The sequence below is a fragment of the Cebus imitator genome, unplaced genomic scaffold (genome assembly GCF_001604975.1).
Source record: "Cebus imitator isolate Cc_AM_T3 unplaced genomic scaffold, Cebus_imitator-1.0 Scaffold526, whole genome shotgun sequence".
Taxonomy (NCBI): Eukaryota; Metazoa; Chordata; class Mammalia; order Primates; family Cebidae; genus Cebus; species Cebus imitator.
In genome coordinates, this window is record NW_016107841.1 from 1,311,230 (window position 1) to 1,337,876 (window position 26,647).

Consider the following 26,647-nt stretch of genomic DNA (forward strand, 5'->3'; position numbering starts at 1 on the left):
TCTTGCTCTGTCACCAGGCTGGAGTGCAGTGGTGCAATCTCGGCTCACTGCAACCTCCGCCTCCTGGGTTCAAGCAATTCTTCTGCCTCAGCCTCTGGAGTAGCTGGGACCACAGTGCCACCACACCTGGCTAATTTTTGTATTTTTAGTAGAGTTGGAGTTTCACCATGTTGGCCAGGATGGTGTTGATCTCTTAACCTCGTGATCCGCCCGACTCAGCCTCCCAAAGTGCTGAGATTACAGGTGTGAGCCACCCCACCTGGCCAAAGTAATATAAATCTTAATGTCTTTGTTCTTTCTTGACAAGTATAGAAAAGTGTTGACGCATTATGCTCCTTACCTCATCTCGGCTACTAGAAAGCCTTGGGCCCCCATCCCTATGACACAGGATGTGCTTGACCCTATCACTGACCACCAATGCCACGCCCTACCTACCTTGTCCCCCACTTTATACTCAACAAAAGTCAGAGCGTCCAGGCACTCGGGGCCCCTGCCGGACTACGCGCTTTGGTTGGCAGTGGACCTCGGGCCCAAACTCTCTTTTCTCTATCTCCATTTCTTGTGTCTTTTATTCTATAGTTTCTCGTCTCCACACCAGTAGAGCGGGCTCGCAAGGACCCTGTAGGGCTGGACCCTACACTTTGGGAGGCTGAAGCAGGCTGGTTGCTTGAGCCCAGGATTTTGAGACCAACCTGGGCAACATGGTGAAACGCTATCTCTACCACAAAACCAAACCCACCAAAGTAGCCAGGTGTGGTGGTGTGTGCCTGTGGTCCCAGCTACTCGGGGGGCTGAGGTGGGAGAATCACCTGAGCCCAGGAGTTTGAGGCTATGATGAGCTGTGATCGCACCACTTCCCTCACACAGGGTCTGGCCCTGTCACCCAGGCTGTGATCAGGGTGACAGGGTCAGATCCTGTCTCAAAAATAAAAATAAAAATAAAAATAAAACAAATAGCCCCTTTGCCATCCCACCATTTCAAAGGTGGACAAAGAAGCCTGCCTCACAGTTAAGCTTTACAAAAAGCAAAAGGAAACAAAACACATTTCCCCCGCCCAACCATTAGCCCACAAGAGCAGAACCAATTACAATTTAACCAATTACAGTTCCAGCTGCATCTGGTGAAGCTGCGGCTGTGCTTTATGGAAAGCAGCCAAGTTCAAGTTTTATATATCACTCTCACACTTCCTGGTCTTCTGATCCTTGCCTTGAAAGGTCTTGAAACTTTCTGGCCATGTCACCCAGGCTGGAGGGACTGCTACTTGGAGCCACAAACACTTCTGACAACATGAAGGAGCAAAATTTCAATTCCAACAGATGAGTTGATCTTGGCTCCATACAGAAATGATTTTAGTCAGTGAGCAAACTCCCCCCGCTGCTTTTTTATTGTGTTCCTGTCCTCCTTCCCTGCCAGCAATTTTTCCCTCCTCTCTTGCTCCTCCACCCGGCCTCCTGTTTTGATTAATTCTATTCTAGCACATTCATTTCCAGGGGAGGCCTCAGAGCCACTGCAGACGCCGGCTCATGAAACAGATCCTTGCCACCTAGATGGAGGGCGTGACTTCTGCAGGTGTCACGTGCAGGGTCCCTGACCCACACGTCCCCAAATCTCTCCACAGCCCCACCCTTCATTCCCAAAATTCCAGCTCTCCCATTGTGTCAGGGCATCATTTTCAGGAGGTTCTTGTCCAAACACAAGTATTCTGCCTGGGATTGGGAGTGCATTAGCCCATTCACAGATTAGGCATATTGCTTTGCCATAACTAGCAGAGGAAAGTCACCCAAAGTCACGATGGAGAGTGGAAGGGCTCTAACGCTTCTTTTATGTGGGGGCCTTGGACAGAGCAAATATAGCAGGTGCCTTGGATGTTTGAGAAATGAGAGAGGGGCAGCAAAGGGAACATTACCTACCTCCTATTTAGGTCAGGCTAGCCCTGCACCCCAAACAGCCAATGGGCACACTTGGCCAAATCTTTGCCTATCAGCACAGCCAGCCTTGCCACAGTATGTGTGTGTAGGGAAGAGGGGGCGGTTCACCAAATATTTCCTCATGCAAATGCCTGAAAATGACCATTAGCCATTAGATTTCCTCCTCCTGCAGATTTTGCACACCATTCAGTGAAGGTTCCAAAGCTGTGTGGATCCTTCTCACCTGGTGTGAATGAGTTTATTAGAGAAAGCTAGGTCAGATCCATTCTGGGCAATACAGAGGGAGAAAGTGCTTGAGGGCCAGATGGGAATCCAGGAGAGGGGGAGAGAGCATTGGGCAGGCAGAAACCAATTTCCCTCCACTCGATTTGCAAGACACAAACTCACTGCACAGCAATTTGTTGTGTGGCCAGTACGCTGGGAGCCGGGGGCCCCTCTCACTTCTGCATCTTGCAACTCTTTTTGGGACGGGTTGGCAGGAAAGTCCGTGCTCCCTCTCAGAGCAGGGGGGCTTTTTCAGGCAGCACATAGCATTTCTTCAAGTGCCCTTCCAACCCAGCGGCAGCCTTATCTAGAAGCTTCCTGGTGCTGAGAGCGGACACCCTGTGATTGCTTGGGAACTGGGGTGGTGTTTGTGGCTGTGGGCACGGCTGGAGTGACAGCCCGTCAGCTGCCACTGGCTGCTTATTGCGGGAAGCTGACTCGCAGCGGCAGCCAGCCTTGACTTCGTGCTGACTGCTGGAGTTTTAGTGCTTGCTTGAGCAGCACAGTCACTCTGATGAGCATTTGTGGGTTCTGAATGCTTCAAAGCCACAAAAGCAGCAAGCCTGGAAAGAAAATAGCTAATGCTCTGGGATGGCTGTTCCTTGGTCTTTGAGGCCAATGTCAGGATCTCAATCCAGAGGGGTTCTAGATGCACCATCTGACCAGAGAATGTTGGACTCCGAAGGGATATTAGAGGTCCCTGAGCTCCACCCTTTCATCTGCAGCTGAGGAAGTTGAGGACCAGAGTAGTCAAATGATTGGCAGAGGCCACGCAGCGTCTCCAGGGCACAGCCACACACAGGACCAACCTGGATTTCCCAAGAAAAAGGGAGTTTTCGTTTTCTTCCTCCTAAAAACTACTGTGATAACTGGCTGGGCATGGTGGCTCACGTCTGTAATCCAAGCACTTTGGGAACCCAAGCAAGCGGATCACTTGAGGGCAGGAGTTGGAGACCAGCCTAGCCAACATGGTGAAACTCCATCTCTACTAAAAATACAAAAATTAGCCAGGCATGGTAACACGCGCCTGTAGTCCCAGCTACTCAGGAGGCTGAGGCAGGAGAATTATTTGAACCCAGGAGGACAAGGTTGCAGTGAGCTGAGATCACACCACTGAGTTCCAGCCTGGGTGATGGAGAGATACCATCTCAAAACAAAAACAAAAGCCCAAAATGTCTGTTTCTTTTTATCAGATGATGAAAGCATATTTTCCCTTTTCTGGTCTCCAGGAAACTTAGCGCTAACAAATGAATCTGGTTGTGACCTCCGCAATTGATCTCTAGGATTTTATTTATCACCCTGATCAGCAGAAAATCCCCTTTCTTCTCCCCCTGGGTCCCGTGCATCCCTCAAAAAGGGCAGAGGGTGAGGACCCTTGCCGTGCAAGGAACTGCCCGAGTAGGCCTGTCTCTCGCGGATCTGAACTCTCCCTCCATCCCAGATCCTGGCTCAGTGACCTCCTTCTTCTTTATGATTTTTAAAAAAGGTTTTCTCACTTTATTGTAAATTTTTCTTTAACATAGTCACTGTAAATCACATGCAAGTCTATTACTGTGGGGATCTGAATCCCCTGTTCTCAGCCGGTCCACTGAATCAAACCCCATTGGGCACAGTTCATGAGAGAGATGCATGGGAATGCGATGCCTATCAAAACTACAAGGGGACGGGGCTGTGGCAAGCACATGTCTCAGCCACAGGTGTGGACACTCCTCCACCAAACGCTGAGCAATTACTTAACCCAACTCAACAAATATTTCTTGAGAACCTAGTCTGTACCTGACCCTGTGCTAGAAATAAAACACAAATCGTTTTCCTTGAAGAACTCAGTTTTGTAGGGAACACAGATGCATAAAAAATAAATGCAAAATCATGTGAAAAAGACCCCAAATGGCATGTAAAGGGGTAGAGGCGGCACAGAGGAGAAAGGAGTTGCTCTGTCAAGAAGACCCAGAAAGCTTGGCAGAGGCCTTTTCAAGGCGGAAGAGCCCGCCTGCACAAAGACGGAGTTGCAAGTTCATTAACAACAGCAAGAGGAGAAGCTGCATCTGAGTTTAGATTCTAAACCCATAGGCTAAAATATGCTCCCAGCTCTCTCAGCAAGTGCCCTTCTCTTCCCTTCCCGAAGCATTTAGATACAAGAGATGCACAAATATCCAGACCCCAGCAGCACCTCTCCTCCAGCAATTGATCTCAGTAGGTAGATGGCTACATCTACCTACCAAAGGTGGTGATACCCACAAGTCACCACCATCTAGCAGCTGAAGTTGCTGAACGCCTGAAAACCTCCTGCCCACATACACAAAGGAGCTTGTACAGCTGTCTTATTAAATGCATGACTAGTTTATACAGGAGACCACTTCTGATATCCAAAAGAGCATTTCGTGGATAAATATCATATTTAATACTTCATTTTTCTTTAAGCAGATTTTTCATTGCTCAAATGAAAGGAAGAGGAGGAGTGCAAATTATGTGAGCTATTTGTTCTTAGCTGTAACTATGGACAGAGATGAACTGTAATTTACCACCTCTTCAAAACTGAGAATCGTGTTTTATTTTAGCTAAATCAAGTTTAAGTTAGCTTGGTTCCTAAAAGTAAAAGGCAGCTTGCTGAGTCTTGCTTTGAATCTTTTTGGCGACTCCATTTCACCTTCACAGCCAGCTTTCTTGAAGACAAACGGCAGACAGACTGTTAACAGGGATTTGAGGTTGTGGGCAAATCACATATTTCTTCTCTCAAATAACATGGTGTAGAAGATAAGCAAGAAGGAAGTGGAAGAATATAAGAGTAAATGATTTCACTAAATTAGAAACTGGGGAGAAAAGCAGTAACTACTTTGGCCATTTTTTTTAACCATATGGCTTTCCCTAGAGGAAAACATCAGTGCACTAGAGTTCTCTTCCTATAGATACTGCCTTCTGGGGCTCCAATTACATGTGTATTAGACCAGTTGATGTTGTCCCATAGCTCTTGGCTGCTCTGTTTTGGTTTGTCCCCCACCCCCTTTTCTCTCTTTTGTTTCAATCTGAATAACTTCTATTGGCTTATCCTCAAGTCCTTTGATTCTCTCCTCAGCTATGTCCAGTCTACTGATGAACCTGTTGAATAAATTCTTCATTTCTGAGAAAGTGTCTTTTGCTTTCAGCATTTCATTGGACTTTTTCTTATAGTTTCCATCTCTCTGCTAAAATTTTCCATCTACTCAGGAATGTTATCCACTTTTCCCACTAGATCCTTTAACATATTAATCATAGTTATTTTAAAGTCTATCTAATACTTCCAACATCCAACATCATGATCATCTCTGGGTCTGGTTTTGTTTATTAGTTTGTCTCTTGACAATACTTCATTGTTTTTTCTTTCTTTTTCGGTGTGTGATAATTTTTAGTTGAGTGCCAGACATCATGCATAGAAGAACAGTAGAGACTGAGGTAAATAGTATTTATGGCTGGAAATGGGCATGCTTCTTCTTCTGCAAAGTTGTCAGCATGGGGGTGAGGAGGCTAAGTCAATCTCAGGGGTTAATGTGAGTTTGAATTTTGTTGTTACTTTCAGTGCACCACAGCATTCACATTCCTATAAAGGTTGACTGCTGTTTTCTTGAGCTTTGAGTTAGAGTGGGGGTTCCAGGGCTTATTAGTGTATGTGTTCCTGACCTTCCTCAGCTTTCAGCCATCCTGTATGCCTGTGCCTCAAATGGGGTCTTTCTCCATGCTCCTACTCTTCTCTCAGCAGTGGCCTGCTCTTCCTTATTACAACATATTAGGCTGGCAGGAACAAGCATATTCTCTTTTGTTATGGTCCAGCTTCAGTCTTAGGCCAGCTCTGTACATCTGGCCCTCTAAGGTGGGATTTCCTTTCCATGTTTAGCAATCCTTCCCTCTTCTCTGTGGCAGGAAAACCTGCCTCACTTGTATGGGTCTTGGGTGTGAGCTTCTTGCTTCTTCCTCAGCAGTAGACAACCCTTGCTTTTTTGTGTATATATATGGAGTTTCACTCTCATTGCCTAGGCTGGAGTGCAGTGGCACGATCTTGGTTCATTGCAACCTCCACCTCCCAAGCTCAAGAGGTTCTCCTGCCTCAGCCAAGTAGCTGAGATTACAAGTTTCTGCCACCACGCCTGTCTAATTTTTTTGTATTTTTAGTAGAGATAGGGCTTCACCATGTTGGCCAAGCTGGTCTTGAACTCCTGAACTCAAGTGGTCTACCCACCTCGTCCTCACAAAGTGCTGGGATTACAGGTGTGAGCCACCATGCCCGGCTGCCCACTTGTTATTGGTGTAGAATCCCAGTTCCAAGACAGTCTCCAGCCCCTTCCCTAAGAGTCCGAGGGTGGCTGCTCCTACCTTCCCTGCAACAGCAAGTCGTTGGCGGGAATGCTTCCTACCCCTGCTTTGGCTGAGCGGTTTGTTTCTATTCCTTCCCTAGGTCTACAGCCTAAGGACTGGTTTATCTCTGTATGTGTGCACTCTATATACACATTCATGTAATCACCACCCCTCAATGTCTACTTCAAATTAGGGTTCCTGAGTTGGAGGTGCAGTGAGTGCTGGAATAAGCCAGCTCAGGCCTCTGGGGCTGACACAGGGATCTTTGCTCAACCATGTCCCCTGGGATACAGGTGCAAACCAGGCCCAAGTGGCAGACCCGTGGGTTTCAGCCTGGGACCAGGCACTGCCTCCCATACCCCGACAGCACTGGGTCAACAGGCCTGCTCTTACAGGTGGGCTGGGCTGGCTCCTGGCCATGCAGGGATCTCTGGTTCCCAGGGGAGGACAGGGCAGGTGAGGATGTCGGGTGGGTGGGGAAGAGCAATTGCCTTGTTCACCTCATGCACCCATGGGGGCCTGGGAGTCCCATTTACAGAGGGTGGTGCGTCCAGCCCACTCTACGCAGACCTGGGCTTCCCTCCTCTCTGAGTGCCCCATGGGGGTGGGGGAGGGGAGGCCTGTTCTATTCTAGAAATAAATGTTACCACAATTTCAAAAATAAAAATAAAGGTGAGAGGGTCTGTTTTCGTTTCACACGAGGGAAGCGTCTGGAGAAGCGGTGGAAGCTTTGTGTCCGTGCCTCCTTCCATCCCTGCGTGCACAGCCACCAGTCACCTTCTGCACACCTCCTGATGTATCCAAATACCTCTCATGGTGTGGTGGGGCCCGTGGAGAAAAGCCTGTGCCAGACACACCAGCCCACACTTTGCCTTCGAGAACTTTTAAGATTTTGGTGGCTGGATGTGGCGGCCTGTAATCCCAGCACTTTAGGAGGCTGAGGTGGGAGGATCCCTTGAGCCCAGCAGTTCAAGGCTGCAGTGAGCTATGATTGCACCACTGCCCTTAAGCCTGAGTGAGGGAGTAAGACCCTATCTAAGAAAAAAAAAAAAAGAAGAAGAAAGGATTTTAGCTTGTATCGTGTACACCTCTCTTTCCTGACCACTGCCAAAACTGAAGCGATTTACGTGGTCTGCTTCTCAGAGGGCCTTGCCTCTGTTTGAAATTCCGTGTACTCAGCTGCCTTACCACCTCAGGCAGGCATGAGATGGGTTCAGGAAAAAAACGATCGTTGTGTAGATTATTGAGCTTTTCCTCAGCATCAGGGTAGGAGCCGTGCTCTCTGCAGCATTCTGCAGCATTCTGCACCCTGCATACTCCCGGTACTGAGCCCTCAAGGCAGCCGGCCCCATATGATCTCTTTCCACGTGGTCCTAACACAGCAGATAACCTTTTAAGGCTCTTTTTGGCAAAAATGTTCATGCCAAGCACACGCACCTGGAGTTCTGCGTCTGCCTTTGCTCCTTCTCGGTGAAATGTCAGTTGAGACTGGCAGGATCCTTCTGAGACGCGATCTGTGTGATGGGCGGGGAAAGAGACCTCAGCCAGGCTGTGTTTCTTTTAACATTTTTAAGAAGAAGAAGAAAGTCAAATTCAACCTGAATGATTCAATTTGGAGTATTTTCTTGCATCAACTGTGAGAAATTCCGTTGGCAAAATACACAATTCCAGGCATTTGTTCTCTTTAAATTATTCTTCCGTTTAGCTCTTCTGATTGCCCCAAATGCACTAATTGATTTCCAAATGTGTGAATACAGGAGACATGAGAAATTTAACTCTTCCTGTCAAGAGAAGGCGAATAGTCTGAAATAGAAAGGCCTTGGTGCCCTGAGATCTTGCACGTTTGCCAACTTCAAGAACATCTCAAAAGCGAATGCCTGCCTTCCCATGAGGACACACAGCCCTCACGCCTCCTTTCCACATAGCTGTTTATTTCACCCATGCACAAGGCTGGCCCTGCCTCTGTGGAACAGCCAGCTTTAGCTGTGTCCCGTGACTGAGGACCTTGTCACCCCAACCTCCTGAAACTCAATGCTCAGTCCCCCACTCCCTTTCTTCGAGCTGTGTTTCCAGAGAACCTATGCAACAGGTTCATGTAACACTCCGGAAGCACAACCTTTGCTTCCATCAACAGCTGCTATCCAATGATCAGTCAAGCCAGGCCCAGAGGCAAGGGAGCACTGGCCAGGGGAAGATGTTATGGGGAAGGAGAGCACTGCAGTCCTGGAAGGAATAGGCCTGGTGCAGTGGCAGAGACACCAAGGAGTCTAAGGACCCCAGAGTTAATCAATTGAAAGATAGGGAAAGAAATGCCTAGATGCTTTTACCTTTACCCATGCAGGCAGTAAAGATGCAGTCAGAAGATCCTGCCTGTGATGAGGAGGAAGGTGTCTACATAGTGGGCGATATTTCATATCCCATTTTCCTGTTCCATCTGGATTCTCTGTTGAGTTCGTTATAAATGAGCAAGTATTATACTCGATGTCACAGAAGCTTAATTCTCCAAATAGCAGCTGGCCTGTATGTGTGTGCCCTCTGGCTTTGCTCTATTATTGGTCCTTATTTGTGGAGTGAGACCACAACATAATATATTACATTTGCAGATCTGCAGCCCTGCAGCAGAATAGGACATAAGAACCTGAACTGAGGTTACAGAGAGGAAAAGAAGGACTGAAGTGAGAGCCATTCCTACTCCAAATTCTGAAACTGATGAGAATGAAAGCAAGAGTAGGGAAGAAAAGAAGGCGAACACCATGGAACCACAGAGGGCAGAGCCGGATGATGGGAAGGGGAGGAGGGCAATGGTTTGGCCAGAAGAGGGAATGAACTAAGACAGGTAAAAAAAATTACTGGAGCAATACAAGTTTTGATTTCTTTCCTCAAATCGCCTACATGAAATTTTCAACTGAAACAAATGAAATCAAAGCTGAATGGGTGCTTCCCCCTCTTCCCTTCTCGTCCTTCTCCCTCCCTCCCTACCCGGCTGGGAGATGTCGGCCTTAGAGGGCAGTGAGCAGAGTTGTGCCCGGCAGGACCTGAGCAGCTGGGGTCTGAGGAAGAGGACAGCTGGTGGAGTGGTTGGGAGGTTGTCACACTGAGCAGACGAGTCAGCGACTACATTGAGGAGGACGGGCATCAGCAGCATTCAGGTCTTCTGCCATCTGAAGAGCTGTACACCATGGGAAGAGGAAAGGCTAGAAAGAATTCTGAGCACTGGGCTAGAACCGGAAATACTGGCGTGATCTCATTGGTTCTTGAAGTATATATACGTAGACAGCCGTAGACGTAGTTAACAGACATGTGTATGCACGCACGCATGCACACCGACATATGACAACCCGGAGCAATGGGCACACCGGGGACCGGACCCTGGCGTCTAAGTGTCATCTCCACTAACAGGAACCAGAGATCCTTGGAGAAGAGCTGAGCGGGAGCTGGGGCAGGGCCAGTACAAAATGAACCTGGGGCACCTTGTGCCAGAAAGTAGGAAAATGCTCAAGGAATGATGAGGACATGTCAAAGTATGAAGAAGCCAACTGATGGGAAGGGTTCCTATAGGCCCAGCTTAGACTTCACGATTAAAATAAGTAACGGGAGTATCAGGTTGAAACCCAGTAACTAGAAGAGGAATCCATAAGTCCAAACAGGTTTAAACAAATAAAGAAAAAATAAATAAATTGGGGGAGAAGAAGAAGCTCATCCTTCAGTAGAACACCAGCTAAAAAAAATGTAGAAGGCATGATGGAAATGGGGAATCACTCTCTGGAGCCATCACAGCAGTAGCTGACACAGGCAGACGTCATCAATGGATTCCCATCAATGGATCCCTGTATACTGAAATATTTTCCTCCCCCAACAAAATACTGATCATTACAAAGGGAAAATCTTACAGCAGAAAAACATGGCCAACACCAACTTTACTTGGTGATCAAGAGGAACAACCCCAGGAGTGGGGAGGGAGCATGATTTCTATGGTATTCCTGTGCCGCATGCAATGCCCCCGTCTGGCCATGAGGCAGCATCAGACAGACAGCTGAGGCTCAAACTACAGCATGAAAAACAGCCAAACACATGAGAGACTTGCTGAGGGCCTATTCCAGATCGAAGGAGGCTAACAAGACGTGACAACTAAATGCAAAATATCTTCCTGGAGAGATTTCTGAAACAGAGAAAGAGAGAGAAAAAGGTGGAGGGGAACAGAGACAGAGAGAGGGAGCAGACTGCGAGACAGAGAGAGAGGGAGGAAAGGAGGGAGGGAGGCTGGAAAGGGAAGGGAGGGGAGGGAGGAAGAGGAAGGAGTGGGGAGATGTGGGGGAAGGAGGCACAGAGAGAGAGGGAGAAATTGTAGAGACAGTTGGCAAAATCCTAATGGAGTCTGTGGCTTGGATGGTTGCATTGCATCAATGTTGATTTCCAGTCTGGGAGGCACGTGGGATGGACACGTGGGAAAGTGCCGTTGCTTTTGGGTGGTGTACACTGGACTGTCTGGGGATGTGCAGAATCATGTCACATACGTCCTACATTGTAGACAGATGGACAGGGACAGGAAGTGCAGGAGAACATGCGTGGAGAATGCAGACATGGAGATGCGGGAATTCTCTGTATGGTTCTTGTAACTTTTCTATAGATTTGGAACTGCTAAAAATTTTTTTTAATGGAAGGTAAGGAGGAATGGTGGTGAGCTGCAGAGACTGCTGGAGTAGAGGAGTGATGTTGTGGCAGTTATTCTGGGGTCTGAGTAGGGGACAGGTGGCCCAGGGGGCTTCTACGCATCTTGGGAATCACAGTCAGTATGAAGTTATAATCACATCTGTCTGTCCTGGTTTGTTTTTTTCCTTTTTTTTTTTTTCTTTTAGAGATGGGGTCTTGCTATGTTGCCCAGGCTGGAGTACCGAGGCTATTCACAGGGAGATCACAGCTCTCTGCAGCCTCGAAGTCCTGGGCTCAAGCGATCCTCCCGAGTAGCTGGGAATACAGGTGCAGGACCACAGCTGGCTAATTTGTTTTTTAATTTTTAATTTTAAAATTATGTATTTATTCTGTAGGACAAGGTCTTAAATGTTGCTCAGGCTGGTCTTGAACTCCTGGGCTCAAGCCATCCTCCCACTTCAGCCTTCTAAGTAGCTGGGCATCTGTCCTATTTGTAAAGGACCCATGAGGCATGACCTTTACTGGAGTTCTGGTATTATTCCAGGATGAAAACCCCGGAGTGCAACCAAACACCCTAAGAGAACAGCCCTCAGCCCACATGGAAACCCGCTGATGGGGGACGCCTCTTCCGGAGGGCAGGCCTCTCATTCTGTGGGGCCACACCACCTGCGGCCTCTTTCCAACCCAGATAGTTTATGGCTCCCCAGAGGCCACTTGGTGGGAAAGGTCTGCTAAAAATATATGATCTTGGAATCTAATGAATCAGAAGCCAGGCAGAGCTGAAGCAACTGCCGTCACCCTAGCAGAAAATCACACCTGATCTCCTTTGCAAAGCTGTCTCTTGCCTAGAGACAGGGAAGCTAGAATAAGAGAAGAAACAGAGAGGACAGCACAAACTCAGAGAGAGGCGGCACAGATGGAAAGGGAGGCGACCAGCTCTGGGCATCTTCTCTGTTTGCTTTGCTGCAATCTAACTTCAGCTCTCCTGCCCAGGTAGTGCTTAGGATTTACATTTTACTAGATACTTAGGAAAGGAGGAAAAACACTCTAATTCTTTTCATTACCTAAAAAATAGGAATGCACAATGATTTCAGAACTCTGCAAGGAAATGAATCAAGCTCAGCTCACCTTCTTTCTACTCTGATTGTACGGTACTCGCAGCAGCCCTGTGCTCTGAGAAATCCTGCAGCTCAGCAGCAAATCAACTGCAGAGGCTGATGGGCCCTTGGGAAGGTGGAGGAGGAAGTGTGAGCTCGAGTTAATGAGAGGATAGGACTCTCAAATGCAGCTCAGCAGCTAAGAATATCTCCTATGGACTAGAAAGAGAGTCTGTGCCCGAGATCTTGGTATTCCTTTTAAAAACAAAAAAAGACCCAGACCTTCAGAAGAAGGGCAGGGGGGTCAAGAGAGACCAACCCTGGACTTCTAAACTGTCCTTATCTATGACCTCCCAGGCCTCGATGTATGCTGCTTTGCGATGACAGAACTGCTCTGAGCTTCTGATTTTCTCTGAATTCCACAGTTCCAAGAATAAGACGACGTAACAGCCTGCAGAAAATAGTTCAGCTATGTGTTCTGCATGTACAGAAACAAAATGTGCCAAGATTCACATAAACTGTTAATAGTGGTTTGGAGGAATGTAAGGAAGTTAAAATCAGAGCCAGGGCTTGTCAAAATGGACAGAAAGGGTTCACACCAAAGAAGTCAGCAAACTGATGCAAGAACAGAAAATCAAACACCGCATGTTCTCACTCATAGGCGGGTGTGAACAATGAGAACACATGGACACAGGGAGGGGAGCATCACACACTGGGGTCTGTCGGGGGAAAAAGGGGAGGGACGGCGGATGGTGGGGAGTTGGGGAGAGATAGCATGGGGAGAAATGCCAGATATAGGTGATGGGGAGGAAGGCAGCAAATCACACCGCCATGTGTGTACCTATGCAACAATCTTGCAGGTTCTTCACATGTACCCCAAAACCTAAAATGCAATTAAAAAAAAAAGAATTCACAGTGAATGCAAACAATCCCAGCCAATTCTCATTCCTCCTCTAGTCTCACTCATCACAGCAATGGGATCTGCATTCAGCATTTCCTCTAACAACCAGAAAGGCGGCTCTTCCTCAAGGCCCAGATGGAGTGTCATTTTGTCTGTGACTTTCCCTGTCCCCTCTCTTTGCCACACTGTACCCTATTTCCAGCCCCCTAAAACAGGATTGCTTTCTTGGCCATGTTCCCACGGTCCTTGGTAACTCTCTAAGACCCCCACCACCCAGAATTGCTTTTCTCTGCGCTTGCATCTGTCTATCCCAAAGACCTGAAGTGTTTGAGATCCTGTGTTCTGCTCACCTTGGTAATCAGGGCCTAGCATGGAGCCTGGTGCTGAAGAGCTTGGGGAATTGAATGCCCCTTCATGCCTCCTGCCACACACAGGCCTATCTTTCTTCTTAGTCTCTCGACACCATGAAGAGCACATATGGTCTTCGTATTCTAAATTCGTAGGGCAATGAAACCATAAAGTAGCGTTTAGAGAGTGTGTTTTCCTTGCACCATGTTCTGGATCATTTCTGAAGGTGCTAGTTACCCTTTTTTCAGTTCCTAGGATTCCATGGAATGTCCCTGCTGTGCTACAAATGAAGATTATTATGTGAACTGGTCAATAAACTCTTCCTTCGCCACAGAGGAAGGGAAAACAGACCAGTCCGGGGCAGATCACCCAGAGGAATAACAGGCTTGCCACGCAGTGTCAAATCTGCCCTCTGAGTGAATTCAGAGGCTTGGGCTGGGCTGTCAGTCCTGGGCTGTGAGACTCTTCACCTCTCTGAGTATCCCCAGCCACCCTGGTCAAATAGCTGCTCTAACCAATTCTCAGGGTGATGTGAGCATTAGCGGTGTAGCAGGTACCAGGTGGCATGGGGCACCTAGCTGCATGTCCGTGTAATGTAGGATACCCCTTTCCCAGGTGGGGGCTGCAATGAAACATTCTCTCTTCCTCATCACTATTCCAGGGCTGCACCAAGGCAGCAAATCGAAAGAAGCTTTGATACCACAACTTTACCATATTAGGAAGGCCTTCTGTGTGTTTTGGGGGTGCAGGTAGGAGCAGAGAACTATGTAGTTTAATGCATTTTTCTATGCCTGTCAACAGTTCCTAAGAAAAAGACGATGACAGAGAAAAGTGCCAGGTCCTAGCTCTAAGCTCCTTAGCTGGATGGACCACCATCCTCACCCTCTTTCATTTCATGTGCCCAGACCTCCCCAAACTGCCCTTACCCCAGTGCCCTTTGGAGTCTGTTCCTTCTCACTGCATTTCCCGTTTCCCAGTTCTCTACTCAGATACTCGTATCCTTTCTTCATGACTTTTCTGACTCGTTGGCAGGTCAGCCACTACCCTTAGACCAGAAACAACGTGAGAGCAGTTCCCGGGACCTGCTGCCTCTTGGCCCATTAGAGCAGCTCAAAAGTATTTGTTGGATGAATGATTACATGGACAGAAACATCCCCTGTACTCCTCCAGGATGGCACATATAATCTTTTATCTACAAGCTGGACTTTTCACCTGCCTCTGAGTTCTTTGAGAATAGGGCATGAATTTATTTATCTTGGTTAGCGCTAGTCTCTAGCATGGTGCACGGGTCAATTGGTCAAATACATGTTTGCAGAATAAATGAATAAGCACTGAAATTTCAGCTTAGGCTTTTTTTTTTTTTTTGAGATGGAGTCTTACTCTGTTGCCCAGGCTGGAGTGCAGTGGTGCAATTTCGGCTCACTGTAGCCTCCACGTCCCAGGTTCAAGCGATTCTCCTGCCTCAGCCTCCTGAGTAGCTGGGATTACAGGCATGACCCATCACGCTTGGCTAATTTTGTATTTTTAGTAAGGATGGGTTTTCTCTATGTTGGTCAGGCTGGTCTTGAACTTCTGACCTCAGGGGATTCACCACCTCAGCCTCCCAAAGTGTTGGGATTACAAGCTTGGAGCCATTACATCCAGACTCATCTTGGACTTCTTAAGCCCAACTCATGAAATCCAAAGTCATACAGCATAAGATATTCAGAATTAACTTCTAGAACTCAGTTTCCTGAGCTAGAAAATAAAAATTGAGTGCCGTGAGCTCCACTAAGCCCTAAGATGCTATAGCTTGGAAAGGCTGTCATTCTCACCATCACCAGAGCCTAAGAAATCCTGATCAAAATATTTGGCATTTGGCTGCTGCAGAAAAGACACTGTAGCAGAAATTATTGTTATATGTGCTCCATTTAATCCAAATGCCCGCAACCCTTTACCTTCAAGATAAACAAGAACCCAACAATAATAGGGCTTCCTAATGCACACAAGAAAATTTAGGGCACATCGAGGGAGCTGGCAAGGTTTCACGTGCTTTCCTGGGCTGGGTTTTAGCACTGGAAATTGTTTATGCTTTTGTGATCATTCAGATGGTCGAGCTTCTGGACACTGCAGCAAATATTGCCAAATACTCGACCCGTGGGGCTAATGCCAGCATCTGAGCCGTGCTTATTGCAGGAGTCATTATCCTAAGTATGCACGATTGCACAAGGCTCTTATGAAGTGATGGGGCTTAGTCTAGTTTCTACGTGGACTAAGTATAAAATATGTAAGCTTTAACCATTCGCGGCTACAGCAAACAACATCGCTGCATTTTTTTTCCATTCAGTCTGCCAACTGAGCTTATGAACATCTACTATAGGTGACGCAGGGTCCTGACACGGAGCACCAAGGAAAGCAAAGTCCTCTCCCCTCAAGGTGCCTACAATTTAGTGAAGACAAAAATAAGCAGACACATACATGGATATGAAGGCAGGAGTAACAAGCACTACATTTGAGAAAAATGCGACAGGCAAAGAGGACCAAAGGTGTCTGGGTTGCTCCAGGAAGTCCTCGATTTTTTTTTTTTTTTTTTTTTTTTTGAGACAGAGTATCGCTCTGTTGCCCAGGCTGGAGTGCAGTGGTGCAATCTCGGCTTACTGCAACCTCCACCTCCCGGTCCAAGCGATTCTCCTGCCTCAGCCTCCTAAGTACTTGGGATCACAGGTGCCTGCCACCAAGCCTGACTAAGTTTTATATTTTTACTAGAGTCAGGGTTTCACCATATTGGCCAGGCTGGTCTCGAACTCCTGACCTTGTGATCCACCTGCCTTGGCCTCCCAAAGTGCAGGGATTACAGGTGTGAGCCACGACACCCAGCCCGGAAGTCTTCACTTTTAACTCTTTGCCTTACGCTGAGTTGCAGATGGCAAGGCTTCTCTTTTTCATGGAAAATTATCTCCAAGAGTCTCAAACTCTTTCTTTCCTATCAGGGAGGCCAAATGAACCAGCAAGTGTCAGCATCATCAGAATAGAACAGAAAACTAAGAGTGAGGCTTTTTCCCCTGGGATTCCAGCTCACGGCCCCCAGTGGAGCATCCACGTCAACCTGACAATTGTAGGAATTCAGGGACAGAGGGTGGCACTGCTCTCTTCTAGCTTTATTTGGTTAACTCATCAATGTGTATAGTCAATTGCTCATCCCAGAAAGTATTTTTGTATTGCTATAGTCTCTATGAGAAAATATTTTGATTTGATATCAATAATCTAACAATAATTCTGGAAACTGAGCTTATGAGGCTAATACTGGTCTGTGCATGATTATGTGGCCATTTATTAAGACAAATGCCAGGGTATCCACTACAGCACACACCCTATGCCAGGCGCTATGGAGAAATAGAGCCCCTAGTCATGGGCTTTGCCCTCCCGTGGCTTGAAGCCCACCAGGAGAGGGAAGACCTGCTGGGTTTTACCATACCGCGTGCTGGGGCCCGCTAGTCTTGAGCCTTCAGAGAGATAATTGACACATCACAAAGGCAGAGATTGCTTCAAGCTATGGGGATCAGGGCTGTCTTCACAGTGGCTGCTGAGCTGAGATTGAACCTATCCACACATTGCTACGTGGCTGCTCCAGCAGCAAGAATGACCCAGTCCCGGGCCACGCAAGTGGCGCCAGCAAAATGTGTGCTGAGACCACCACATCTGGGGTGACGACACTTCAAGCCTGGGCAGCAAGTCCTCTGGCCTCCCCACCTCTCCTCTCTGCCCCTTATTCAAAGCCATCAGGGGGTCCCACCTGGCCCCTGCACCAGCCTCCTCACCAGTCCTGCTGCTCTTGTCCCTGTGCCCCAAGTCTGTCCTCCACACGGCAGCCAGGGTGATTGTTTAGAAACCTCCATCGGCATAAGGCAGCTCTTGTGTAACGCCTTCAAATGGCTTCACCCTTATGGCAAAATCTAAGCCCTCACCAATGCAAGCCCTCCTTGATCTGGTCCCAGGCACTCCTCCCACTCTGCCTACCACCTTCCCTTCCATCACTCAGCTCCAGCCACGCTGTTCCCCAAGCAAACCACTCTCACTCCTGCCCCAGGGCCTTTGCATGTGTTTCCTGCCCTCCCAAGAATGCCGTTCCCCAGAAGTCACATGGCTCTTTCCCTCACTTCTTCCAGGCCTCTTGAAAGTCGTCTCCCTAGAGAGCCCTCCCAACCATCCCACAGAAATAAACACCTCGACCTTCCTCCCCGCCGGCGTCTCCTCACGTATGTGCCCATCCTCTTGGCTATTGTCTTATTTCCTTCACCAGCATGCACAGCCACAAGAGCACAGACTATTTTGTCTGTCTTGTTCATTACCTAGAATAGGCCTGGCACAGAGTGGGTGTTTAATGAGTCCTGTGGAATGACCCCACATGGGCAAGTGGGAGTATATTCAACATGCCTTTCCTCCCTGCTCTCATCAGCCCCCGCCAGCACTCGCCTTCCTCGAAGGCTGAATGACTTCCAAATATCTATCTTTGGGCCAGACCTCTTATCTGAGTTCCAGGCTCAAATATCCCAACTGCTTACTATATATTTCTGCTCGCATTCCTCAGAGCCTCCCTACCGGGATCCACATACAGCCCTGCTCTTGACCCTTTCCCCCATGTTTCCGCACACCGCTCCACTCCCGGCATCCCTCATCTCCGCGGATGGTGCCACCACCCACCTGCTGTGGAAGCCAGCCTCCCAGGGTCATTCTCGAGCCTCCTTCCCTGCAGTGCCCCATCCAATCCATCACCCAAGCCTGCTGGCTCTGCTCCATCTCCACAGCCATGACCCTCATCCAAGCTGCCCACACTTCCCTCCTGCGACTGCACAGCTGGGCCCTCCACGAGGTAGCCAGTGAGACCCTTTAAAGCACACCCCTGATCACATCACTGGTGTGCTTGAATCTGTGGTTCACGTCCCTCTGCGCTCCGGAGAAAGACTGGACTCCTTCATGTGGCTTCTACAAGGGAGTATATTCAACCAGGACACGGCAATACAGCTGCACAGGTGTTAAATGCTGAAACGCTCTACTCCTCATCAGTGGCCACTGCCGCAGGTTCTTTTTCTTTTTCTTTTTTTTTTTTTCTTTTTTTGTGATGGAGTCTCACTCTGTTGCCCAGGCTGGAGTGCAGTGGCGTGATCTCGGCTCACTGCAATCTCTGCCTCCTGGGTTCAAGTGATTCTCCTGCCTCAGCCTCCTGAGTAGCTGGGACTACAGGTACCCGCCACCAAGCCTGATTAATTTTCTATTTCAGTAGAGAAGGGGTTTCACCATGTTGGCCAGGCTGGTCTCAGACTCTTGACCTCAGGTGATCCACCCACCTTGGCCTCCAAAATGCAGGGATTACAGGTGTGAGCCACCACGCCTGGCCTGCCACAGGCTCTTAAGTACCCCATCCCTGCTGCTGTGGTCACTGTCCCTTACCCAAGGCCCCTTCCCCTCAGCCAACAACTGCAGGGTTAACTTCTGTTGCAGCTGGTGAGCACACACATGCATGCACACACACTGCTCTGGCCCAGAGGCATGCTGTCCCAGGTGTTTGTAATTTTGACTTCTAGTTTAGATTTGGGGGTCCATGTGCAGGTTTGTTACATGGGTGTACTGCATGACACTGAAGTTTGGAGGACATACAATCCCAACACTCAGGTAGTGAATACAGTACCCAATAGTTAGCTTTTCCACCCATGTCCCTCTCCCTCCCTCCTCCACCCATAGTTCCCAGTGTCCCCTGTTCCCATATTTACATCCTGGTCTTAGTCACTGAGTGTTGTGACTCTCGCCCCTGCCGCGACTCCAGCACGATCTCAGCTCCGCCTCGCCTGGCCTCTCGTGCTATCTGCGCTGCGCCCACTCTGGCCTTCCTTCAACCCTCTGCGTCTTTCCCTGCCTCTGGGGCTTTGCACAGGCTGCTAAGACAGGCCTGTTCTCCCTTGCTTCACATCATTCGCCCCTGCTCCTCCCTCAGCTCAGCTGCCTCTTCCTCATGGTAGCCTTCTCTGACTTCTGACTCTAGGGCAGCCCTCTCCTATATACTCGTAAGATTCTCTGCCTTCCCTTCATGGATCCTAACATGGCTTTTGGTGGGCATATCTGTTTGTGTGATCATTTGATTAACAACACTCACTGCCAACAGACTACAGTTCAGAGAGGATAAGGACTGTGACTTTAAAAAGGAATGATTCTATCCCTGCAGCCCAGCTCTCCATCCACACACACGAGTGCACGTGGAAATGCACAGGAAGCACACTGAACACAAGCATTTAAAGCACAATCAATTTTAAAACAGGCATTCATATAAGGGGCTCGTGTAGGCATGCATGTGTGTGTTCTTACATATAAATTTCTTCTTTCCCGAAGACATGGTAATGATAACGATGATAGAACATTAGTAGACACAGTCCATGCAACAAGGAACTGCCCTGAATATTCAGATGTCTCTTATATAAGCCAGGACTGTCTCTTTCCATGCTACTTAGAGTAATTACTTCCTCTTAAGGCAAACAGTACACATTCTTTCCACAAAAACATACTATTTGAAAGTGTGTTACTTATGTAAGGATAAGTATTTGCCCTGTTACTGCCACCACCGTTCATCAGCTCAGAAGATTCAAGCCGAAAGCAAATTCTCTTCCCATGACCCTGGGACAAGAGCTTGCTTTTATGCATGTTTTAACGAGCAGAAAGCTCTAATCAAATTAAGAGGCCGGCCCTGTGCACATGACGCCGATGCAGGCTTGTCCCGCTGGGTGCACTTGTGTGTTTCATGCAGGCATGGGTTCAGCCACCGGAGTCCTGCTCCCCCTACCAGGACTCTCCCCTCAACAGCAAGACCAAACTGCCCTGTGCAACCAGAATGAGATTCAGCCACCCTGACCAGCTCCTTTCCAGGCGCAGCCACCTGCAGCCACCCGTCCTGCTCAGCCACAGACCATAAGACAGGGACCAAGAGGGCCACATCTGGCCACATGGGAATTAACCAGGAGCAAGAGGCTTTGCACTCGGTGCAGCCTCTCTTTTGTTCCCTTCTGATGCTCATTCCCTAACTTGCAGCAGTGGCCTCTTTGAGAGAGAGGCCAGGCTTAGCCAGGACTGCAGTCTTGAGTCTAAGGAGGAGCCTCCCCTCAGCCTCGAGCCGGGCTGACAGCCACTTGTCACTGGCGCTGAGCCGATCGGAAATGGTGTCAATAAAGTGCAAATAATGCCTTGGTGCCTACTGCTCTCTGAGCCCAAAATGGACTGAAGAGGTGCTCTGAGGAGACAAGGCAGAGTGACAAGGCAGTTACACCCAAGGCCTCTCCAACGGAAGACCAATCAGGACATAGCCATTCCCCGGGCGGCATCAAAATCTTCCAATTTCACACAGAAAATGAGCCCTGGCTCAAGTCTCACACATGTACAGTTGTCCCCATTTCAGCTCAAATGGATTCCTTTGAGAGCTGGAACCTTAACCCTTGGAAGGCCTCTGAAGGTATGATTCACCTCCACTGAGCACTGCACTGCGGACAAACGCATCTGCAATTCTCTAGCCACAGCAAGAACAAAGAAAGCCTGCAGGCGTGCATCTCCGCAAGCCCGAGAACCCGTCCCAAGTGGAGAGACAGAGCAATCCCCTGCCTACGGGGGGCTGGGGCAACACAGCTGCAGCCTGCGCAGCTGCTTCTGGGGGTGTGGAGATAGGAAGGTCCCAGACTCCGTCTCCTGAGCAACTCTCACACCAGGACTGTCACCCTGACCCCAGACTTTGCTGCATCCACCTCTTGGCATCAAAAAACGGGCTCAGAGTTTCAACCTGCTACTCGAAGGCAAGCCTGAGCTCTGGATGTTTGCTTAGAACCACCACCATGTCCTTTGGGCGGCGGATATGTGGAAGTTGACAGTTCTGGGTGGAGGGATGAGAAAAGGGGCAGGGGGCCTGGTTCCCCATCCAGTTTGCAAATTCCAGTCAGGTCCGTGTATCTCGCCTTCCCTCTGAAGTGCGCTGCCAGGGGCTTTGCTTCCTAACACACACTTGTTTCCTATCACACACCACACTGCTCCATCCTCTCTGATCTTTCAGCTGTGAATTTTTGCCACGGCAAGACCAACTGAATCCAAATGGGGTCTTAGCCCTAGGAGTGAAGGCAGGTAGTATTTTGCATTTTATTTTATTTTATCTTTGACATGGAATCTTGCTGTCACCCAAGCTAGAGTGCAATGGCACGATCTCGGCTCACTGCAACCTCCGTCTCCTGGGTTCAAGCAATTCTTCTGCCTCAGCCTCCCAAGTAGCTGGGATTACAGGCACCCGCCACCACACCCGGCTAATTTTTGTATTTTTAGTAGGGACGGGGCCATGTTGGTCAGGCTGGTCTTAAACTCCTGACCTCAGGTGATCTGCTTGCCTCTGTCTCCCAGAGTACTGGGATTACAGGGGTGAGCCACTGCGCTGGGCCCTTTTTGCATTTTAAACAGGGGCAGGAGGGCAGGGAAACAGAGGATGAGGTGACAGGACAGAGGCACATTGTCCATGGAAAACTTAACCTGCATTTGGAAAATCTGGCCCTGCTAGCTTGGAAAAGTCACCCAAGCCACTAAAGAACGGAGGAAGCGTGAGGACATTATGCTAAATGAAAGAAGCCAGGCGCAAAAGTACAAATACAGCAGGATTCTGCTTCTGTGAGGTCCTTAGAGTAATCAAATTTGTAGAGACTGGAAGTTGAAAAGTGGTCACCAGGGGCTGGGGAGCAGAGGGAAATGAAGCGTTAGTGTTTTTGCAACGTGGAAAGTGTTCTGGAGATGGATGATGGTTACATAATAATATGAATGGACCTGAAGCCACTGAACTGTATGCCAAAAAAATAGGCAAGACAGGAAATTCTATGCTGTATATTTCACCACAATTAAGAACAAATTTTTAATGGCTAAGGTGGTTTAAAAAAAGTTGCAATGGGTAAAATGTATTCTAAATCAGCAACAATTAGCATGTGTAACTAAACAACTTAATTGGCAGGCAAATATCAACAAACACACACAAGCCTGTCACCAATCCACAAGCCCCAGCCACACACCTGTGCCCTTCCTGGAGGGTCATCTCTCTCTCAGTTAGTTCTTGGATCTTTGGCCCCAAGCCTGAGTCTCTGCCCTCTAGCCCAAACCCAATGCATTCCGTTTCCCCACCAGCCCCTCCTGAAGGCCTCAGCTACGTCGCTCAGGAGCCCTGGAGAACTTCTGCATCAGCCTCATTATCCTCAACCCGAGCCCAGACACCTTCATCAGCCCCTGACCCAAGCGGGGCCTCATTCACTGACTTTCTTCTCAGGCCAGCGGAGAACCCACACAGACTGCCAGTGGACAAAGGAGACTGAACGTCCCTACTGACACAGCATCTTTCAAAGGCTCTTCCTCCTGCTCCAATTCAAAGGCTACAAATTCTAAGACAACAGCGGGACCGACTGCAACTTCTAAGAGAGGAGGCCGCAGGGGATCTGTGCAGGCCTCGCCCACACTGTTCAGGCATCAGCCCTTCTCTGTGGGGCCCTGGGCCACGACGGGAGTAGAAATACCAAGGTTAGGGCCTTCCACAGGCAGCAGCCCTGGGGGAGCTTTGAGGCCACTGGGAAAAGGTTAATAGAGGCAGTTTCAAAGCTCTCAGGAAATGGCATCGACCAAGAGCTACTCTTCAGAGACAACGGGCCTGCCTCCATCCCACTTACCTGGTTACAGGTGTTAATATCTACCCCATTCCGCAGGTGATCCAAAGCTTTGTCCAAGTTACCTGATCTTGCTGCTCTCAGAAAGCTGGTAGCAGCATCAGCCTGTGAGGAAAAAGGGCAGGCGGTGAGTGTCCTGTGTGCGTTAATGACTTCCCCACCCCATTCAAGCCCCAGGCCCCTGCAGCAGCTTCTGCACCCTCTGATGTGGCACCCTGGTGCCCACAGTGACACCAGGTATGCACAGGAGCCCTATAGCCCTGGTTGGACTGCTCTTGGGGTGAGCTGCCTTTGCACCCAGGCCTCCCTTCTTTTAATTTTTTGTTTTTTGTTTTAAGAGAGAGAGTCTTGCTCTGTCACCCAGGCTGCTGGAGTGCATTGGCACGAGTGCAGTTTGCTGCAGCCTTGAATTCCTGGGCTTGAGAGATCCTCCCAAGTAGCTGGGACTACAGGTGTGCACCACCACACCCAACTATTTTTTTTAAACTTTTTTATAGAGACAGGGCATCACTATGTTGCCCAGGCTGGTCTCAAACTCCTGAGCTCAAGCGATCCTTCCACCTCAGCCTCCCAAAGTGTTGGGATTACAGGCGTGAGCCACCGCGCCTGGCTCCCTTTTGGTCTCTTTATAAGCAAACGTTCTTGGCTTGGACTCAGGGAAGAATCAGCCTTTGAGAGGAAGCCCATTCTGATGGCAAGTGCGCAACACAGCCTGGTGTTTCCCTGCTCTGAGGTTTCAGGGGCTCCACGGACTTGCTAAAGAGTCGGCAATATCACAGAGGTTTCTGGCCCCAGGAGTCATGAATGCAGGCACCAAAGAAACCAAGCATGGGCTCTTTGGTGCTGTTTTGTGTTTTTGTTTTTGTTTGTTTTTCCTTTTTAGAGATGGGGTCTCACTATGTTCCCCAGGCTGGTCTCAAACTCTTGGGCTCAAGCATTCCTCCTGCCTCAGCCGCCCAAAGTGCTGGGATTAAAGGCATGCGTCGCCATGCCTGGCCCTGTGTTTTAGTTTTTTAAGCAAACAGCACATAGCACTTACTATGTGCTAAGAGCCGTTATCCGCACTTTACATATACACTCAAACTCATTTATTCAACCAACTGTGGATAGAAAATTTGCAGGAAAAAAATTAAAAATAACAATACTAAAATAAAAAGTAATACTAACAGAAAAGCAATGCTGTACAACAATTATTTACAAAGCATTTACATTGTATCAGGTATTATAAGTAATCCAGAGATAATTTAAAGTATACATGAGGATGTGGGTAGGTTATATGCACTGTACCACTTTATATAAGGAACTTGAGGATCCGCAGAATTTGGTATCTGCAGGGGTTCTGGAACCAATCCCCCGCAGGTACCAAAGGATGGTTATAATATATATTCACACACATGCATGTGCACAGGTATGCATTTAATCCTCATTTTAAATACCCCAGAGGTAAGTAGGATTGCAGAGTCCCATTTTACAGATGAGCAAACTGAGGCACAAAAAGCATACGTGCCTTATGCAGGGTCCCACAGCAGGGGGGAGGCACAGAGGAACTCAGATGCAGGTAGTGTGGCTCGGAAATCCATAAGCCGGACCTCCCAGCTCTGCAGCTCAGTATCAGCTTTAACACCAGGTGCCCCCCCAGCCAGATTTCTTGAATGAGAGTGAAGCCCTTCTGTTCCTTAGCTGGTGCTACGTCACCCACCCCATGCATCTCAGACCCCCTGCCCCCAGGAACATCTGTTTGCTTTAAAGATGAGTGATAGCCAGGGAGAGTGAGAGCTGAGGACGATAAAATAAAGTTTACTAATTGATATGGTTTGGTTGTGTCCCCACCCAAATCTTATCTTGAATTGTAGCTCCCATAACTCCCATGTGTCATGGGAGGGATCCAATGGGAGGTAATTGAATCACGGGGGTGGGCTTTTCCCATGCTGTTCTCATGATAGTGAATAAGTCTCATGAGATTTGATGGTTTTATAAAGGGCAGTTCCCCTGCACATACTCTCTTGCCTGCCGCCATGTAAGGCATGCCTTTGCTCTTCCATTATCTCCCACCATGATTGTGAGGCCTCCCCAGCCATATGGAACTATGAGTCCATTAAACCTCTTTCCTTTATAAACTACCCAGTCTCAGGTAGGTCTTTATTAGCAGCATGAGAACAGACTAAGACACTCACAAAGACAAATGTAGTGGTTAAAGTCCGGTCCTAGGGCATTCGAGCCAGTGGCCTGGGCTCAGAGACACTCCACTGTGTCTAGCTGAGTGCCCTCAGGTACGTAGACACCCTTGGCTTCCTTTTCCTTATCTGTAAGCTGGGGAAAATAAAGTCTTTCTTGTTCCCTTTCATGATGCTTAAAGGGAATAAACAGTGCTTGGCACATAGTTACACACAAGGCTGAGTTGAAGGGGTGAGAGTGGTCATATGTCAAGGAGGAGCATTTGATGCCATTCCCACAAAAGACCCACACCCGGTGGCTTCCTCTCCTCCTGGGCACTCTGTCTCATTCCTCTATGTGCCCTCCTCAAAAAAAAACATGTTGCAGTGGGCTGAATGGTGCCCCCAAAAGATATGTCCACACTCTCAACCCTGGAACCTGTGAAGGTGACCTTTTTTGGAAAAAAAAAAAAATCTTTGCAGATGTAATTAAGTCATGGATCTTTAGATGATATCATCCTAGATTACCTAGGCTGGCCCTAAATTCAATGACAAGTGTCCTTAGAAAAGACAGAAAAGGAGAAGACACACAAACACGCACACATGTGCATGCACACATGCACTCATATGCACACATGCACACACACAGAGATGCACGTATGTGCACACATACCTACACACATGCACATGCACACACATATACACATGTGCACACGCATGTATACACACAGAGGTGAGGCTATGTGAAGACAGAGGCAGAGACTGGAGTGACTTTAGCCACACACAAGGAAGCAAAGAACCTCTGGGCAGTGGAGAAGCATGGAAGAGGGCCCTGAAGCCCTGGAGGGAGTGCAACCCTGTGGAGTCCTTGATTTAGACCTCCAGCCTCCAGACGGCCAGAGAACACATTTCTGGAGCATTAAGCCACTAAGTGTGGAGCGATTTGTTACAGCAGCCACGGGAAACTAATACACACATTAGTGATGATCACCTTTGAACACCCTTGAACACAGAAGACTCCAAATCTACAGCTGAAGACCAAATAGAACTCTCATCCTCCTCCCCAAAGCAGCACTTCACGTTTTCGCCACTGAAACAGGGGGTCCCCAGGGCATGAGCAGTAAGGTTCTCCAGCCTTCCAGACAGGAGGGTCCTCCCTCCACACTCAGGTGGTGCCCACCACCCCCCACCCCCGCCCACAATGCCCGCAGAAGTGCTGCTTCCTCACTCTGCCTCCCAGCCAACCTCCTCCACCATTGCCTCACTGCTCTTCCCCAATTCCTGACT

At 48.6% G+C, this 26,647-nt stretch overlaps 1 protein-coding gene across 6 annotated transcripts in view; it reads right to left on the reverse strand.

Moving 5' to 3' along the window:
• ANK1 (ankyrin 1) overlaps positions 1-26,647 on the reverse strand; it is a 116,488-nt gene that overhangs the window by 84,131 nt on the left and 5,710 nt on the right. For all 6 annotated transcript variants that reach the window (XM_037733462.1, XM_037733460.1, XM_037733461.1 and 3 more), the window contains exon 2: positions 23,211-23,312. In XM_037733462.1, coding sequence (XP_037589390.1) covers positions 23,211-23,312 — 102 coding nt within the window. The remainder of the gene's footprint in view (positions 1-23,210; positions 23,313-26,647) is intronic.